The sequence below is a fragment of the Coloeus monedula genome (genome assembly GCF_965178545.1).
Source record: "Coloeus monedula genome assembly, chromosome: 1".
NCBI classification, from domain to species: Eukaryota; Metazoa; Chordata; class Aves; order Passeriformes; family Corvidae; genus Coloeus; species Coloeus monedula.
In genome coordinates this window covers 151,611,796-151,631,577 of record NC_138781.1, presented here as the reverse complement: position 1 = coordinate 151,631,577, position 19,782 = coordinate 151,611,796, and the positions used below count along the sequence as shown (strand labels likewise).

Genomic DNA, 19,782 nt, shown 5'->3' with positions numbered 1-19,782 from the left:
TGTGGATGGAGTGTAACAGCTTCCCGATTAGCCCCAGAATCCTGAAATCTGTTTGGCATTCCAAGTGTTTCCAGTAACCTCCAGTCACCCTCCTCCAATACTCGCATTTTAACTGACTCTAAGAAGCGATTGTAGTGGGTCGGACGCACTGTTACCGTGCAGTCCTGAAAGGTCCAGGGGCGAGACGGGAGCAGCCTTTTCCTTCACCGCGTGGCTATGGCAGCTTTACGCCCCGGGGCTGGAACCTCATCTGCCTCACTGCCTGACGATGAATCATCAGGCAAAGGCAACTCTGAGGTGCTGGAAGCGAACAGAGGTGGGCAGGGAGGGGCACATTGGCTAGGTTGGCTAGAGGCAGAACAGACAGCACAGACTACAGCCGGCTGCGCTGCAGTTTGAAGCAGCCTCTTTACGGGATGCCATCTTGGCCATTTCCGACCAAACTGGTACTGGAGCTGCTGCAGCCTTCTCTGGGGCTGCAGCCACACCCGGTGCTGCGCTCGTCCCTTCCACAGCGCCAGCGCCCGGTGACACCTCTGGCTCTTGTTCTGCGGCCGCGTTCGGCGCTGCTGCTGGCCAGGGCGCGGCCGCCGCCGCTTCCGGGTTTTTCCGCGGCAGCGCTACTTCCAGGTTCGCCGCTGGCCACACCACTTCCTGGTTCGGAGCCGTGTCTCCCGCGGGCAGCACGGGCCCGAGGCATCCCGCACGGCAGGGTGCCTCTGGCATCTGCAGTAGCTGCTTTTGCAAGCTGAGCAGTTCCTCCAGCTGCCATGATATGTTTGGCAGCTCTGTCAGCAAAGGCAGATGCTGTATTAAAAGGTCAGTGGCTCAGTTCTGCAGTGGTACAGAACAGTCCAGCACCATAGAGGGCAATGGACCACACCCAGGCAGTCTCGGTGCAGTCATGCCTGGCACTACGCTGGCCAAGAAGGTAGATCCGGACATTGTTGGTGCAGCCAATGCATGCGCAGACGGGCTAGGAGCCGCCACGGTCCAATTCGCTAAGCTGCTAATTCGTGGCCCTGGATAACCTGTGGCCGCTGCTGAGCCGAGTGGCAAGGCCGGCTGTGTGGCTTCCCGCTGCCCCGACACCCCCACCTCTGCCAGCATGGGGTCCGCAGAGTCCTGCGACTGTGCAGGGTGAGCTGGCACAGGCTCTGCCCGTGGAGCGGGGTTTTTTTTTCGGATCCAGCACCACACGCTCCTGAAGCGCGGTCAGTGGGGTCCTGTTCGGACATTCCTCCGTCACTCATCATCGAAATAGGCGAGCCAGCTCTGCTGCCACAGTCAAGGTCGGTCAGCAGAATAAATAATGAACGCCAGGTTTGGTATAATTCTAATGCTGCTGGGTGCCCAGACAGGAGCTCGTGCCGGACAGCACAGCCAAGTTCCTGCCATAAGGCAAAGTCCAGGGCAGTGTCTCTGTCCATAGGAATCCCTCGCAAGGCAGCCCAAGTTAATAATTCCTGAACTGAGTTCTCAGAAATGGAGGTGTGCATTATACTAAACACACCTTTTCAGAACGTTACTGCAGTGTCGGTTTGTGAGCCGCTGTTCGCCATTTTCTCAGTTCCGTTCAACTTCCCGGTCCCGGGGAGGGAAGGGGAGCAGCGTACCTCTAGAGAAATTTGGCTTGGCTCGCAGCAGCACGACACTTCGCAGCGTGCAGATCACGTCGGGTGCACCAAATATTGAAAAAAAAATAATGCCCTAAGGTGTATTACCATGTCCCGTAGCTGTAGGGAGGAGGAGAGAACATCCAGCAGGCAGGAATTGTGCAGCAAGATTGATTCATTTAATTATTTACAAACTCTTTTATAGACTTTTTTCTTCATAGTCTAATTGGACAAAGGATCAGCCACCCCTTGGGGGTGATTGGCTAAAATCCTAAAGCATCCATTGTCTAAATATTATTCTACTGTACTATAAACAAGGTTTTTCAAGGCTGCAGGTGTTTGGTTGTTTACATAACTCTGTTACCTCTTCTGTGAGAGAGAAAAGTCTCTCACGGACTTAGAAAATAGCAAGAAAATCCTTGCTAGCAGCATTTTTGTATCCACAGGACATGACATTTTAATGACAGTTTCACTCACACTATACACAGTGTTGCTTTCTGTTCCTGGTTCCTAGATAGCCTGACAATTTTTTCAAGTAACAAATCTCTGTTTCTCTGTCACTGAAGCTCACGAGGAGCTGTTTGTCCATTTTGGTCCTAAAGCCTTTTTCACAGTAACTGATTTTCTATCTGCACTTTCCTTCTAGATGTTCCAGCTGAATATTTATGTGGCTGTACCAGAACACACTCTGCATGTTTGTGTGATGTTTACCAAGTGCTCCTGTGCTTTGTCATTCACAAGAATCCAGATGACCTGTGAAAAAGCCAAGATAAAGCCATATTGACCAATAGATACAGTCCTGTTTTCCTCTGGTTTTAGGCTATAACCTCTTTGACTGAACCAGTTTTCTGTTTGATGAGGGCCAGCATAACCTACTGGGAGATGCTTATCAGCGGTCCCTCTGCACGTTCCTGTCAGAGCCTGTTACAGCCTCCTGGCTGCCAGCTCCAGCTCAGCAGAAGCACTTGCTTTTGATTACAGAGATCTTCAGTGTCAGCCAAGGAGGTGGATACCAAACCTGAGTACACTGGGTGCTGCCAGCAACGCTTCATAAGTAATAGTAATGGAGTGTAATTGCTCATTAAGCCAAATCGTAGCCTGGAGCCCTCCATCTGGCCAAACTCCCTCCAACATCAGCAGGAGCTTTGCCAGGAGGTGTGCAATAGGGCTGGGGTCCCAAGCAGTGATATCGCCTATGAGGTACTGTAGCGCCACTACTGGGGGCTGATTCAGATCCCCTTGAAACAGTTGTGTGTCTTTGGATTGATTTAGAAGACTTTAGCCAACCCCCCTTGCTTTACACTGCTCAGCCAGTATGGCTACATCTGCGCAGCAGTTATCCCAGATGGAATATGGAGGAGGAGAATTCCTGACACTGAGCCGTGGGATTTTAATTTTAGAGAGGCGATGGAAACTCTTTCCTGTTGGGTCTCAAGTGGTGGTTTGTATGGGCGTGATTTGAGGCTTGAAAATGTCTCAGAAGCCTGCAACTGAAAAACCCCAACATGTAATTGATATTGAAAAGTGTTGTGTCCATGGTGTAAGTGTTATAAAAACCAAACAAGCTGGTGTGCCTGCCTATCAATCACCTATTGCTATCTGACATTGGTGCAACCCTTTGCAAGTGAAAATAATTTACTGTCTCCCCCCATGAAAATTGTTTACCATCCCCATTTCGGTTTGAACATTTACTGTTGTGGTTCAAAGCTGTGATGAATTGGTTAGCTATAAATTGTCTTTCCTCTACCCTTCTCCTCCCACCTCTTCTTAATGTAACACTGGGATGAAGGTTAAGGCATAGGGTGTTATCTGAAGCAACTGCTCCATTCTCAGTACCCCATACATCCTCGTTAATGCTTATAGCTCCCCTGTGGCATTGGGAAGTGTAATCGCTATTGTACTGAGGTAGAACAGGAGCTGGAGAGAGATAAATGGCCTAGTTATCAAAACTTCCTAGCCTCCCACAGCCCTCCTTGGGAATACAGCTATAAATGACATTCAAATGATGCTGATAGATGTTAGCTGAGCAGGCAGCAGAACGTGTGCGGTCCTGGTGCTGTGCCTGGGCTCGCCCCTTTTTGCTGATAATGTCAGGAGACCTCAGGATCCTGACACTGGCTGCTGACACTGGAGGCATGTACATGAGATACCACTCTGTCTGCTCTCATCTGCTTGTAGACAAATCCCCGGGGGTTGGAAAGGTTCAAAATTGGATGGTGACTGAGACACATTAATGCTGGAGCTTGCAGAGCTGAAGGAAGAAGTGTTTTTTCTCCTCTGGCACAGATTGTGCTCAGTTTAGACCCTCAGAGGGTGAAATATGGGAAGGAAAACAGCCTTTCTTCCACCCAGCTCTGCAATGACAGAAATGTCATTTTTGAGTGACCTGGGATAGTCTGGTCCAAAGTAGTATGGCCTGTGGTGGGTCCAGAAATCACCTCCAGCAGCTCCCTTTGCATCTGTTGTCCTTCCTGGTGTGTGAAACAGGGAAAGGACTGCTCAGATCATAAATCCCTCAGGAATGGAACAGGAGCAGATAGAGTAGGTGGTAAATCTGCTTCTCTTATGAGTCTGGAAGGGCTCTTGGGTGTTTTGGCGTCTCTTCAGGAGATACCAGGAAAACTCCCCCATCTGGAGGAGGAGAACCTCCCATGAAAACAACCAGCAATCTGTAAGGCTTTGTATTTTGTTTTATTTTATTTTGCATTTTATTTTGCATTTTATTTTATCATTTATTCAATTTTACTGCGTTTTATTTTTAGACCTTTCCATCCTCCCAAGGTGTAGCTATGCAAACGCTCAGCCCTGAAGGCAGGTTTTTACTCAAGAGCAGCGCTCAGAGGTGATGTTTCTAGTGCGTTGTGGCAGAAATCCGAGGACACCAAAAGTGTAGGGTACACAGAATCTTATCTCTTCCCTTCTTCCTTGCAGACAAGAAACTGAAAGGAAAAGGGTCCAGGGCTGCTGACCACATCCCGTCTGGTTTTAGGTCCGAAGACTGGACCGGGGTGCGGGTTCAAATGGCAAAGCGGAGCGGGGAGTTCGTGGGTCCCACGGGTCGGGGCGGGGCTCGGGACCGGCGCCGCTCCCTGCAGGAGCCCCCCGGGAGGGGACAGAAGCCTCGTCTCCTGCGAGAGACCCGCGCAAAAAGGCGCTCCCCGGCGGGGCTGGGGCTGCCCGGCCGTGCTGCTCCCAACCGCGGTCCGCGGGCGGAGGCTCCGGCTCGGCTCGGAGCGATCCGCAGCGGCAGCCAGCGCCTCCAGCCGCCCACCCGCCGCCTCTCCCGGCATCCTTCATCCCCATCCTCCGCTCCTTCCTGCTTCGGCGGTGGAAGCAGCCCCCCGCCGGGGGCCGGGGATGCCCTCCCCTCCTCTCCCTCCCTCCAGCCGCAACGGGGGAGGGGGGCTGTGATGCTGCAGGGGGATCCCCGGGAGTCGAGCGGGGTCTCCCCTTCCGCCGGCTGCCGGGATCTCCCCGCTCGGCGCCGGCGGCCCCAGCGGCGGCTGCTGGGGGCTGTCAGCCGGGGGGTGGGGGGCCAAGGGGGGGACAGTGCCGTGGCGGGGGGGCCGGTGCCGGTGTCCCCCACACCGTGGATGACTCGACAGCCGGGGCTGGGGGAGCGGGGGGCGGGCGCCCGGCTATTTGCTGGCTGCATACAATGGGCCACTCCCTAACGTGAGGGCTGGGGGGAGGCAGGAGCCGGGAGGAGGAGGAGGAAGAGGAGGCGGGGGGGGGGGGGTTGGGGGGCGGAAGGGGCTCGGGCATCGGGCTGGTAAATAAACTCCGCGATGATTCCCCTCCCTCGCGCCGGCCCAGGTGCGCGCCGCTCTCCTGCCCGCCCGCTGCCCGCCGGCGGGGGTGACCTGACGGGGATGTGACCGCCTCCCCCTGCCCACGGCTTCTTACCCCCTCCCTCCATATATATATATATACACATATATATATATATATACATACATACATACACCGATGAATATATATATATAAATATATAGAGAAGTCATTTTGGGGGGAGGGGCGGGGAGCTCGGATCATGGCCCTGGGGCTCCCGGGGCTGCCGCCGCCGATCTGCAGCTCGCCTCCGGGGCCCGCCGGCGACCATGGGGCTGAAGGCGCGGCGCGGCGCGGCGGGCGGTAGCGCGGCCGGCGGGGCGGCGGCGGCAGCGGGGCGGCGAGCGGCGGCCGGCGGCGACCCCGAGCAGGGCTCGCTGGCCCTCGGCACCGGCGACCGCGACGGGACGCTGCTGCTGGAGGGCGGCGGGAAGGAGGAGGGCGGCAAGCGGAGCCCGCCGGGACTGGGGCTGCTGGCGAAGACCCCCCTGAGCCGCCCGGTGAAGCGGAACCACGCCAGGTACCGCCGCATCCAAACTTTGATCTACGACGCCCTGGAACGACCCCGCGGCTGGGCGCTGCTCTATCACGCCTTCGTGTGAGTACGCGGAGCGCGGAGCGGGGCTCCCGAGGGCGCGTCCGGGGCTGCCCCGGGGGGCTGCGCCCGGGGCCACCGTTTTGCTTTATCATTCTCGGTGTAAGGCTCTCGGGGGCTCGCTCCGGCGCCGGCTGTGTGTGGAGCGAGGGTCTGATACGGGGTGTGCTGCTGAGCGGCTTTATTTCTCTTATGTCGTCGGGTTTTCCAAAAGGAGCAGCTGCTTTAAACTCTGTGTTTCTGTCTTGCCCGTACCTCCACGTTGCCTTGGAGTGGCATTCCCGAGCCTGTGTGTCTGAGGCATTGGAAAAAGGATGCCAGAAAGACCAGTCTCTGAGGGTTTTAAGGCTCGAAGTGCTTCAGGGGAACGCGGCCAGTTCATCTCAGCCTGAAGCGTGAGGTTTAACTCGCTGTTATAGACCGCGAGTGAACCGATTCCCTCCGTAGTTGAAAGTATCAAATGCAAACCATCGGATTTCGGTCCAATAAGCATCACCCCGCAGTGCATGAAACCTGAGCATTGCAGCGCTGTCAACCAGAAAGTTACACTGACCACAAGTGAACTGAGAGGAAATAAACTCGTTTTATGGCCCAAAGGTGACAAGTCAAAAGAATGACAACTGGTTTGCATTCCTAAAAATTCTGTTGCCTTAAGTTTACATAAGGAGTATCGAAAAGATCATTCTGCAAACAGTATAGAATGGAGCTGACAGAGTCCTATTAAAATAAATGTGTGTTTTAGTGTTGCGAATGTGTTTGAAAACCCAGGGGTTTATCGGTGATCACGGTGGTACTGTTTTTCTTTGGCACTACAAGGTGTGCAGAGCTCTATGTGACAGAGGATTTAAGCAGTGATTTCTGAAATTGGTCTATTCGCCAAAGACAAACAAAGCTCTCTAGGCTACATGGGTTGTGAGCCTGAAGCTGGATCTCAGGAAATCCTGATCATTGGCATAGTCCTTGCACCTGCAAATAAATAACTTGAACGTAGGGCTGTGATTTTACATTCAGGCACATTTTTATTGATGTTTGCAGTGATTTAGCCCTGAGCAAGAATTAAAAGGCAATGTTCATTACTGGAGTGCTGCTTGTGTACCACTCATTCATTGCTGCTCCCCTCTTTTCAGTGTTTATTCATAGAATAAAGTACATCTTGGGACAAAGGTCTTGTTTTCCAGCTTAATTTCTGTGAAAATGTGGAAACTCAATGCCATGCCACTTTTTCAGTTCTTTCACCTCTTTTTGCCACAGGAAAACTCGTGCTAGCAGGCAGGGAGTGACAGCACTTGAAGTGTGTTGTGCTGGGAAGGCTCTTTGGTCTGGAGCTTGCTGTTCAGTTGTGTTCAGTATTGCATAATGCTGCTTCTGGCTAGGGAGGGTCACATCTGGACAGAGGGGCACCCCTTTCATCCTGCCTTGGCCAACCCACACACACCAGTGAGGCTTTAGCACACAGCAGAGCATCGCGAGCAGTTTGCACCCCTCTGTGGCAGCTGGGTCAAATCTGTGCCCAGGCTTGTGTCTGGATATAAGCAATAGAACAGTGGATGTGTCTGGAGAGGCTCAGGTGAGCTGATAGATTCACAATTATTTGCAGTGGTATAAGAATTTCCAAGTTAGAACATTCATTTTAGCTCTCTAGATGTGTGGTTGACCTTAAGATACTTATGCAATATTGATCACAGAATGGAAAAAAATAATGATGTTTGTAAGGTTTGATCCTTCTTAGGAGTGGACCTGACACTGTGTGGTCAGAGTCTCTTTGATGACTACTCAGTCCCGCAAAACTGAAATGTCAGTCTGACTCACAAAAGTCAGTAGCAGTCTTGTGAAAACCATCAATGCCAAATTCAGTATTAATGAAAATAAAACAAAACACTTCTAGAAGTCCTTATGCTTAAAGGAAGTAAAATGCCCAAGTCTGTCAGCCCAGCACAGGCACTCCATCCCCTCCCAGGACATCCAGGGGATATATCTGTCCAAGCTGGCCCCACTGTCTTTCTGTTTAGTCTCAGCTCCCTCTGAACTCAGATGAAGCTGTAGGGTCTTACCTCACTGTAGGATCCAACCCTACAAAAGGAATTTGCTGAGTGACGGAAGAGTGTGCTGAGATCTTGCTGACAGGCTTCAGAGCTTGTTCCTGCCGCTGGAGAAGGAAGACCTGCTCAAGAGCAGAAGCTGTGGGGAAGCAGCATCTAAGTTGCTACCCAAAGTCTTTATTCTTGCTTTCAAATGAATTGTCTTTTAACCTTTTTTCCTTCTTTAAAGGAGTCTCTGTCATTTCGAGGTGCTGCTGTGACATGGTGTAGTTCCATCCCAGCATCTCCCAGTGCTTCTTTTCACACTAGAATGGGTTACACTTTTCCTTGGGAAAGTGAGAGATTGCCAGTCTTCCCATAAAATCTACAAATTTGATCCTGTTTTAATTTTCAAGGAAAGTCCCATTTATCTTATCTTAATGGCATGTTACACTTTGTCTCATCTTCTGAGTAACTTTGCTGTAAGTGCCATGTACCCAAAATTAACCAGTAAAATTTTTTCTCTCATATACAGATAACCAGAGGATAAACAGCTGAGGGCCAAAAGGGATTGCAGCATGGCTGGATGTGATGAATCCAGGCATTCAGAGGTGTTTAATGAAGAGATGATGCAAAGCACTCTGATATTGTGTATATCCCAGGGTTTGGGAGGCAGGAAGCTGCCGATGGAAGAGGGTTGCAACTTTTCAAGACATGCTGAGGGTGTTGTGTGAGGGGCAGGAAGGGACTTTGACAAGGTCTTTGCAAAAGCTTTGGATGCCACAACTTTTGAAAGGGCGGTGCAGATGGGATCTTGTTAAATCCTACAGCGATGCACATATGGCTGCAAAGGGGTCGTGATCCTGTGCGTGTCTCACTGCTGTAATGTGCACATAAATACAGCTCGAGCTCTGCCTCTCGTAAACGCTTGCTTCAGTTGGCGTTGGGTGTTCTGAAATGATTCAGTCTATTGAAGTAATTCAAGGAGAACTCATAAACAGGATCAGGCCCTGCCAAGCCCTGGGGACAGAGATGCAGAGGAGAAAGGGTAGTTCCTTTAATTCTTGATGGCAATTTTAGCGTTCAGCTTTCACTGGCAGTGATTAGCAGAAAGTGGCGTGAGATACATTCCTTGTGATTCTTCCTTCTTTGCTCTGCACAAGTGAGTTTGTCCAAGCCTATCCTTGGGGATTTGGTCCCTAAAGAAGCTGACTCTCTTTCCTTCACCCTCTGAAAGCATTTATTCTCTGGTATCTCTACTAGACAAAAGATTTACCTATCACCCATGATATTCCCCTTTGATGGGTCACCAGGGTTTGTGGACTTCTTGGCAATATGTCAATGTCTTAGTGACATAGTCAGTGAAAGAAATTTGTTTTTCCCATGAAAAATTTCACCTCTGTAAAGCTAAACTCTAGCTGAACACTTTCAGAATAAAATAAAATAAAATAAAATAAAATAAAATAAAATAAAATAAAATAAATCTGATTTAACCTTTGAGATATTTCATTGGGAGATATCTCTTGGGGGTTGCAGGTCAGGCTACAGTCTATCCCTTTTCTTTTCTGAGCTCATGTCGCTGTAGGTACAACTGATGTTCCCATGATGTTCTATATTTCCCTTTATGTTAGCCAGTGCAATATATTGTAGGAAATCCCTGCAGCTGTGCCTCGTGGGATGTGTGTTGTGGCCAGGGAGACAGACTCGAGACCTGTCCACCTCCACAAACCGTCCAAATGCTTTAGTTATGCACAGAAGCATTAATGAGGAGAATGAAAAATTGAAATAAGTAAGATCTTTATTTTTCCAGTGTATTTTTAGTTGCAAGCACAAAATATTTGGTGGACAAAGGACAGAGTCCAGAAAGGTAACATAATACAGATCGTTTGGAATTTCAATTTGTGGAAAATTTTCAACCTGACTTAAAGAAAAAGGAGGATAAAGGAGAGGTAACTAGGAGATATTCTCATTTTCATACCATCTTCTGAGACAACTGCAGCATTTACTCTCATGGAAAAATAAGACTAGGAAAAGGTTTTGGATTAGATATCTCTTTTTGGGGAAGTGTGCAATATCACCTGCACTCTGCTGGTGTAGTCACCTCGATGTACCTGCTGGTGAGAGGGGGAAGCCATGGGGAACCCTTCTCCATTTGCCATACAATCTTTCAGTACTGCTTAATACCTGGAATAAAAAGAGGAGGCAGAGTCATGCGATCCGTCAAATCAGCAGCATTTCTGGTAAGCACCGGCAAGCACCTCTTGCATGACTGATTGTAGGTGGGTTGTTTGCAGAAAAGAGTGTCATGGGATTTGGGGAACAGGTTGAAGGTTTGGAGACTTTCCATTATTTTCCTCTTTGCCCTTCAGGAGATGCTCCATAAGATGTGCTCACGCCCCAGCCTCTGTGAGCCATCTGGAGGGAGATGGGAGAAGGTTTGGGGTAAAAAGAAGGGGAAAATGAATCCTTTCTTGGCTTGTTTGGCATGGACTTGTATCTAAGTGAGTCCCTAGAGCAGCAGAGTGAGCCTGGTCCATTAGCAAGTGCCCTTTGCTTATGTGCGTGCCAATATGAGTTCTGCTTTAATTATTTATGCTAATTCATCATAATGCATGGATAAATATTCTGCAGTATACTTTGTAAAAAATAATGAAGTCTTAGTCATTGGAGACCTTACCACACACCTCTGCTCTTGCAGCTCCATCGAGGCTTGCGGAGCCGCCCTGGGATTGCATGTGGTTCGGGGGGGATGTGACTGTAGCTCAGCTGCTGGGATCAGCAGATGTGACAGAAGAAAGCTGGGATTTGCTGGGGGGAATGAGAAGGGGCAGCACAGCCTGGGAAAGCCACTGGCTGGGTGATGAGTGGCTTGTGATCCCCTGCTCTGTCGGTCTGGAGTCCCTTCAGCAGCTCACAGGTGCCCAGTGCTTGCTTAAGCATCCAAACAGCCTCTGAAATTATGGACCAGGTCCTTTGGTGGGAACAGGTATTCACCTATAGCCTCAAATCTCTGTGCTTGGGCTTGGGTGCTGAGAGCAAGACCCACTCCACAGTGGGTGCCCCAGGTTGGGTTGGTTTGCCCCGCATCCCATGTTGCCATGACTACGCTGCCTACTTACCAAGTTTTGGTGCTGCTCATGCCTGCTCAATGGCTCATGGGAGCTGCAGGCACACCACATGGCTGCAGGGTACACAAGGTGTGCCTCAGTGTCCCCCAACCTCCTGGGACTGCAGGTCCCTGAGCATCCTTCTGCAAGTTCAGTCCCCAGCTCAGGCCAGCCTCATCTGGATGGGCATCGGGATCCACAGTGCCCAGCGATGCCCCAGGGAGAGCACGGCATGAGGGTGGGCAGCAGCACTGCCAGTGCCAGCAAACACTCAGCAGTTGGTGTTTTAGTGCTGTCAGCCCAGCCGAGGAACAGCCCCTCAAATAGAAGTCATAGTCCCTGGTGTAAGGTCTATAAAACTGAACAGTCCCCAAATTTAATCAGTTTGACGAGCAGTGATAGCAGAGCCACCACGGCAGCCAGAAAATCAGGTTTTTCTTCTATTTGAGAGACTTGGTGAGAGGAGCAGCAGCATCTCAGCGCCACCCCAGCAGTTCTGGAGACACTGTCAGTGGTAAAGCCCAGGACTAGACTTATCTCGGTATTCCAGCCTGGAGTCTGGGCAGAGGTGTCACTCTTCATAAAAGCATTCTCAGCCTCTTCACATGCCTCTGTTTGCTCCTCGCAGCAAGCAGTGGATCATGATGGGGCACAGCAGGGTCTGGGCACTTCTGGGACAGCTGCTGGGTGAAGAGGATACCTGAGCTTTACTTCTTGTTTTAATCTGAGAGGGAGATTAGAGAAATGGTACAAAAATGAGCAGGGAGAGACTTTCTATGCCCGTTTTGCTCATTTTGCTGTAAAATGTAGGAACACACAAATTTAATGGAAAAAATAATAACTAAAGACTGTGTCTTAAAAGCTGGATTAAAACAATAATACATACATATAACACCAATCATAAATCACTGTGTGCTTGAGTGTGTGCAGGTGAACATGAAGGTACCCCAGCTGTTCCTACTTCTCTCAAAGACCACCCCAGAATCTACTCACCCAGCATATTTCTGTATTTTTTTGGTGCTCCCTGTCTTCAAATATCACTCAATTCAATCCTTTTTATTTCTAGGTTACCCAACATACAAACCTGTGCATGTATGTAGAACATAATTCCGTATCCCTTGACTGTCAAAAAGTCCTTTGTGGCATTGAGATGCATGTGGAAGGTCAGACAATGGCATGCATATTCAAGGACAAGGTCTGAACTTGAGGAATTTGATTTAATAGCTGGAAGAAGCTTTCTGATCAAAATGGATCAAGTGAGAATTAAGATAATTTATATGTTATTTTCAAACATAAAAGGCTGGTGACCTTAGACATAGCCAGGTGGCTGGGTACTACCATGATCAGCCTTGCGTAGTATAAATAAATGATAATGTTTATTCTTGTATTTAATAACATTATATTCCCTTTTTGTATTTAAGAATGCCATACTCTCTTGTGCATGGAACTTTACAGAAGGAATGGAGCCCTGCATCTGCTATTGCTTTTGGCAGATACTGTATTAAATGGGATAACTTAAATATTAATAGCTTTGCAGGGAATATGGTCCACTAGAGCTGTTAAGTGTATGCTGCCTTCTGTCTTAGGATGGTGGCTGGGAAACTTAGCATTTTCTGTGGAGAGAGTGACACGCCCCGGGATATTTAGGTTTTGGTAACCTACTTGGAAAAAGGCAATTTGGGAGAACTTCCAGGCTACATAAATTGCCTTCCCCAGTCTTAAGTGAACAAATTGCATAAAAGTGTATTTCACTTGGAGCAAGTGAAAGGTCCCACTGAAGTCAGGAGGAACCTATCCAAGGTGACACTGAGGTAATCCAAAGCAGAAGAGTGATTGGTATTTGGTGGAAAGCAGCATGAGGTATCATCACCTTCCTCTGCACAACCAGCTCCTTGTTCTACTCAGGCCTGGTGAGATCCTTCTAAGCTCAAGTTCTCCACAGCATCTACCACACATCTTCAGGCTTTCCATAGCTTAACAACCACCTCTGGCTATAGCCACCAGGATACCACCTTAGTGGTGCAAACCATGCTGAAATGAAGATTTAATATCTCTAACTCTGTTAAATCTCAGTCTGGAGAGATGCTGAGACCCTGACATGAGAAGCATCTGGTGTCTCTTGAGATGGCATTTGCTCTCACTCCCCTCTCCCACATGATTAATCTTGCCAAAGTGTTCCCCACTTTAATTTTTCTGAGTTGCTGGTACATGGTGGTGGAACTGTACAGGTCCATTGTATGGCAGCTGCAGACGAGGAATCCTCGTGCTCTCTCAGTTGCTGTTGTCTTTTACTTCCTTTGACTTTACATGCTTTATTTCATTTTATGGATACTTGGATCTTGCTTGTCCCCCTGTTTTCAGAGCTGTGGCTGAGAGCTGTATGAACGTGCTTTGCATTCCTTTGGCAACACATGTTAGTTTGTGATTGTCATGTTGACTCTCCAGTGATATTTTTTTTAATCTCAAGTGCTTTTTATATTTACTTTCTTCTGTCCTCACTAGTGTTCTGATGACCTTCTAGATTAGTACCTCATAATTTTGCTAATATTCAATTTAGTTCTTTTTCTAGATCATTAAGGAAACACTTAGGCCAGAACTAACAAACACCATTCAGCATTTCACTAAATAACAATTTCCCTGCTTCCTGGTTAATACAATATCATTTTTTAGGGCTTTATTTATAGCTCTGAATCCAGTTTTTAATGTCATGCCGTTTCTCCCAGTCATCTGAATTAATACTAAACAAAAGATTTTATGAAATATTGCACCTCTGTCAAAACTGCAAATATTCCCCCATTTCTTTTTGTTCAAACCTGAGCTTCAGGCTGTTTATCTATTTAGTTCTGTGATGTGCATTTAATTGTTACCTTCCCGTCTCAGATTTTTTCATGCTTTTGGCATGGTGCATATCTCATACAACAAAATAATTAATTGTTCCTGGTGCCATCCACCACTAGAGTAGAGATAAAGCAATGCTGAAAGATTAAATGTCCCAATCCATCCAGGTCCCAGTTCTTCTATGTTTTAGAGGAGCCATTAGATTTGGACTATACCTAACTTTAGGTCAAGGACAGAGACATTAATCCTAAACCAGAAGACTCTTTACAGGACATTCCCCACTGACTGTAAATTCAGAGTGTAAAATTTTCTGCTTTCAGTGGGGATGGAGGAGAAGCAAGTGCAGCTGTTGAGGGACTGATAGTGAAATCACCAAAGTGCCCGGTGGGGAGCTGCCCACCAGTTCTCAGCAGTGCAGCCTCAGCTTTGCTTATCTTTGCTCCCCTCACACCTCTCCATGCAGGCTCAGAGTGTTTATGAGGAGGGATTACACCCTGAGGAGGGAATGTCAAGAGCAGCTGATTGAAATTGCAGGGGAATTAGTTTAGGAAGGTAATTACACGAACTGGAATTTGCTCTTCTACCTTTGCTAACACTGCTGCTCCTCTGAGATGTGCTGGGAGAATTTCAGTGCACACAGCTGAGGCTCCCTGATCACACCTCAGACACTGTCTGTGCCCTGGCACCTGATGCACAGGGCCATGGCCCAGGACCAGCCTTGCTCTGCAGCTATGACAGCAGCTTTGCTTGTGCCCAGAGCAGTCATTAACCATGTCTTGGCTAATTGTCAAAAGTGTGCCAGGGATGTTCCCAAGCAGTGACACACGCTTCCTGACAGCACAACACTGCTGAATGGTGGTTTTGTTGTGAGGTGACAGAGTGACTGAGCACAGATCAAGTGCTGCCACAGACCTGGGATCACTCCCAGTAGGAGTCTGAGTGGGGCTCCCTGCTCAGGAGGCAAGTGAGGTCAGTGATGTGGACACTGGTCATGTCAGCTGGCCTCAGGCACAGAAAGACAGGATGAGCATCTTTGGGCTTCTAGAACAGACATAATTCTTGTATGTGAGATCTTACCACTTTGAGGATATCCTCCTGGGTCTATGCAAAAAGCCACTTTTTGGGATGGAATTTTAGAATAATTTGAGTTGGAGGTGAGCTTTAAAGGTCTGGTCCAACCCTGCTGCTGTGGGCAGGTACACCGTCAGTTTCAGCAGGTTGCTCAGAGCCCCATCCAACATGGCCTTGAACATTTCTGGGGATGGGACATCCACTACCTCTCTGGGCAGTCTGTGCCAGTGTTTTGTCACCCTTATTGTAAAAATATTCTTCCTTATATTTAATCTAAATTGACTCTCTTAGTTTAAAAACATTAGCCCTGGGATAAGACATTTTACTTAGACAAAAGCCCATGAAATCCTACCCCACTGAATTAATACATGTTTCACCCTAGGTGTGTGTTCAATAACACATTTTACATTCTACCTCTTTTCTCCTTCCTGTTTATGGGACTTTGCCATGGCTTTTGCCTTTTATGTTTCAACACTGCTTGTGCTGATCAAACTCCCATGGAGGTTTCAACGCTTCACCCCCACATCTTGGCATTTTAACAAAAAAATACATTTTTGTGATACAAATCCAGGAGGAAGAGCCCACTGATCATTCATTACTGAACTTCTGGTGTAAAATGTGAAGATATTCCTAGTTGTGTTGCTGCTGATATTTGGCTATTTATTCTGATTGTGTCTCACTCGTTGTAGATGTTGCTCCATTACCTTGTAATGTCCTGGGTGCAGAGGTGGGATTTGGCAGAGGACGGCTCATGACAGTTCCTGCTCTCAGAATATGGTGCTATCACATAGTACAGTGTCAAATACACTACTCTCTTCAGTCTTAAATTACTTCCACAAACTGCATTTCCTTGCTCTTCCTCAGGGCTTGAGTGTCAGTCTTTCCACAATGGGTTCCATCCATCTAGCACATTAGGTAGCTGTCTGGAATTCTTTTACAGCTGCTGAAGAAACACAGGAAATGGAACTTTCTGGAGGGCAATTAATCTCATTCTAAAGACAATTTTAAGAAAGACCTCTTGCAGCGCCTGAAACATTTCACTGACTACAAAGGAGACTTCATGGAACTAATTTAAATTTAGGTATTTGCACTGAAAACACCTGAGGAATGGGAAACTTTCTACCTGACCTGAGGGGCAAAGATCAAAGCCACATTAGGACAGCTAAATGTAAATATGTTCATGTACGGTTTGTTGTGTGCAGTAGGTATTTAGCTTTTCTTTATAGTCAGTGGAGATTTAGTCAATGCTATCAATAGACTTTAGGGTGGAATTCATCCAACCAGATGTGAGGATCTGCTTTACATGGAGATAAATCACAGCTGCAGCTCCACTGAGCAACTCTACCTTCACGATAGCAGGAGCTGAGCTCTGGTAAATGTCTGCAGTAAAAGCCACATTCAGACAGATGAGTTATACCTCTAAAGGCAACAGGAAAATTATTCTTATTATCACATAGGCTTTTATTAATATAAGGCTCAATTTTAATTCTCTTTCCTCAAGAGCTTTATATATGTGACTGCTTAGTATCCCAGGCCATGACTAGCCTACAGTCATCTCTGATACTATGCCAAAGAAAATAACAATTCACTAGCTTTAAGATCTTTCTCTAGGTGGGATTATTGAGTTTAGCTTTCCATCGTCCTTTTGTTCTCTGTTTTGCCTTGGGCTTTATCTCCCTGAGCCCTCCCATAAATTTGCTTTTGATTTGTGATTATAATTGCAATTGATTTTGAGGTCACATTCAAACCAGACATAACTACCTGTTGTACTGAGCTTCAAATCTAAGGCTGTGATTGACTCTGTTTTCCCTTTGTCTTTTGTATTTACACTGGCACAGGAGCTACTGTGCTGGGAGTTTGCCAGCATCAGTCCTGCTTCTTCCTGTTCCTGAATTTCTGTCCATTTGCATTGCTCCTCTTGACTCCATCACTCCAAATTACCTCCCAAGATCAATAAACATCAAGACTGTTTTCTAGGCGCCTTTTAGGGATCAGAAAACACTTTGAGGGTGGCTTGAACATTGTCCTTTTAAAGCCTGTAACAAGTGTAGAAGGTCAATTTGAATGACCTGGTGTGAATGAGGGTGATCATGAGGGTCATTCATGGGCCCGGACAGTTTTTTGAGTGCTACAGCTTTCTGTATAAAACTGGGGACTTTGCAGAGATGTAAGCACCACTCAGTATTTTCAAGGGTGTGCTCACTTTCATACACCAGCTGGAGCATGAAACCAGCATAATTGTACCTAATGCTGAAAATCATCGGAAAACTGTAGGAAATCTGGATGCATGCAAATGCCCTGACATAAAGAAGTGTATTTGGGTGGTGGTGTATTCCTTTAACAGCTGCTAGTTTGTGTTTTGCTTGTTTTTGCAGAAATACTGAGCCAGAAACCTCTTTTAGTCATGTCAGTGCAAATGTAGAGTAAATCTATTACAGTCAGAAGAACAACTGGATTTGGCTGACGCACCACAAGCTTGTTCTGGACCCAATACAATTTTTTTTTTACTTTTATGGATATTCTGCTAGTACCAGAAGCCAGGATCAAGGCCCTGCACCTCTGGTGAGGTACTTGCTGTGACAACACACTTGTCCTCTCAGGAGGGTAAGACAGCTTGAGGAGTGGGGTAAATAGGAGAGATGGAGATCCCCAGGCAAAATAACAAGCGAGCACCAACTTATCCCAGAACTGCGAGTGTTCAAACCAGTGGTCATGGCCTGTTTCCTTCATGTTAAGAGCTGATTTATACAATTGTGGAGGCTTTCCTTCCCTCCCTGCTCCTCAAAGACCAGAGAGGATTTTTTTCCTCCCTCATGAATCCAGTTAATTGGGTAACAAACCCAGTGCAGATAAGCTGGGGAAGTTATGAAAGTGAAGGGCTGTATTTCTGCACATTTCTTGGCGTAGGTTATGTCTGATATTGGGGCTGTAGAAGGGAGTTGACAACTGCAAACATAAAACCATTTAATTTGGATGGTTTTAGAGGTCTTCAGTCCAGTTGACAGAGCAAGGTTAACTTCAATCTCAAATCAGGTTGCTTGGGGCTGTTGAGTTGAGCCAGTTGAGTTTTGTGCACCTCCAAGATTTGAACTCCATTATATTGTGGGGAGCAATACATTTGGTTGCTCTTCACAGAATATGTTATTTACTGTGTTACACATAATGTAGAGACTTCTAGGCCCAGAGTCATGGAGAGTTTTCTTCCTCTCTACTCCATTCAATCCTAAGTGTGCATGGACAGAAGTGAGGTGTAGCATCTAGAGAGAGATGCTGGGCAGGTCAGCCCAGTGTAGAGGAAACAATGTTCATATTTAGCTACAAAGGAAGTTGTGTGTCTCTAGGCTAACTCAAACCAGTGTTATCTGTGTTTGGAGTACTGACTCTAGGAAATGCTAGGTATAGTTTTCATTAATCAGTAGAGTTCACTGAAGATAGGAAACCTTTCCCAGTGACTTTTTTTTTTTAACAGGTGGTGTAATTTGCTATTTCCACCAATTCTTCATCATTCAGAAGAATCATTCAGTCTCAACTCCACAACTACTTCTAACTTTCCCATCTCTTTCTCCCTGTCCCTCGCTCAATCCCATCTTCCCTCTTTCCCTTGATGGCATCCATCACCTCACTACTGAAGAAAAGTACTAATCATTGGATCGTCCAGCTCTGCTTCATGTGTGATCCCTCAGCCTTTCCTACTTGATGTGACTAGGACAGCAGAGATCAGTTTGAGTTAAAATCCCTTGACCTAAGTTCTGATAGCAGGTTGATCGAGATGGCATGACAAGTTGTCTCTTACTCATACACAGCTGTATTTACTTTTTGGTCTTTTTTTACCCTTTTTTTTTAACTTACTGGATTTTGACACTGAGTTCACCTATGTCAGGATTAAAACTGTGCCTCTAATTCCCTCAGAGCAAGGACTCATCAAGAATTACTTTATCCATATGGAACAAGGTAGTTTAGGTGCAAGAATTATGTCTGAATCACCTAGCACTCCAACAACATTAGTATTTCCTTTTTGGTTGCACAGCTTCCTGGTGCCAGGCAATATGGCATCCAGGGCTAAGGTCCTCCACTGGGCCACCTGTGACTCTTGGGCAAGGCTTTTTGAGTCCCTACACAAACAAATCCTTGTAGGAGAAGCCTGTAGATCTGTTGAGATTCAGGCCCACACACTTGTGAGTCACAGTTCCTGATCACTCTTTACCCAGGGGTGGTGATGGTATTGGGAAAGAGTGATTTATTGATGACCTGGGGAGGTAGCAGCTTCCTTGTGGTGACTCAGCTGTTCTCTCAAGAAAGAGGGAATAAGAAGTGGAGGTGGACACCCATTTCTCTTTTCAGAAAGGATACAAATGGAACTAATATCTGTCCCTGGTCCCAGTGGAAGGAGGAAGTGGCTTAGGAGTACAGCATAGTCCATGACCTGCATGTTACTTCATGCACAGCCTGAATCACATCTGCAGCTGTTGGTCCCAGAGTTAAGATGATAATACCGTATCCTGATTTGCAGCTCCATTTGCTGCCAGTGTTGATAACCAAGAAATTAGAAATGGGAGCTCTTGGTGTGACAATAACTGGACAGCAGCTTTCTGTAGCAGTTGAGCACATAGCCAGGGCGGAATTCCTGAGGCGCCACATTCTCCAGCAAATGTGAATAGAAAGAACATTGCTCCCAGAGATCAAAGAAGGACACAATCACCTCCAAA

At 47.3% G+C, this 19,782-nt stretch overlaps 1 protein-coding gene across 2 annotated transcripts in view; it reads left to right on the top strand.

Moving 5' to 3' along the window:
- Window positions 1-5,716: 5,716 nt before the first annotated feature.
- Window positions 5,717-19,782, top strand: part of KCNQ3 (potassium voltage-gated channel subfamily Q member 3) — a gene marked incomplete at both ends in the record, with an annotated part of 195,440 nt that continues 181,374 nt past the window's right edge. For both annotated transcript variants that reach the window (XM_082300710.1, XM_082300709.1), the window contains one exon: window positions 5,717-6,045. In XM_082300710.1, coding sequence (XP_082156836.1) covers window positions 5,717-6,045 — 329 coding nt within the window. The remainder of the gene's footprint in view (window positions 6,046-19,782) is intronic.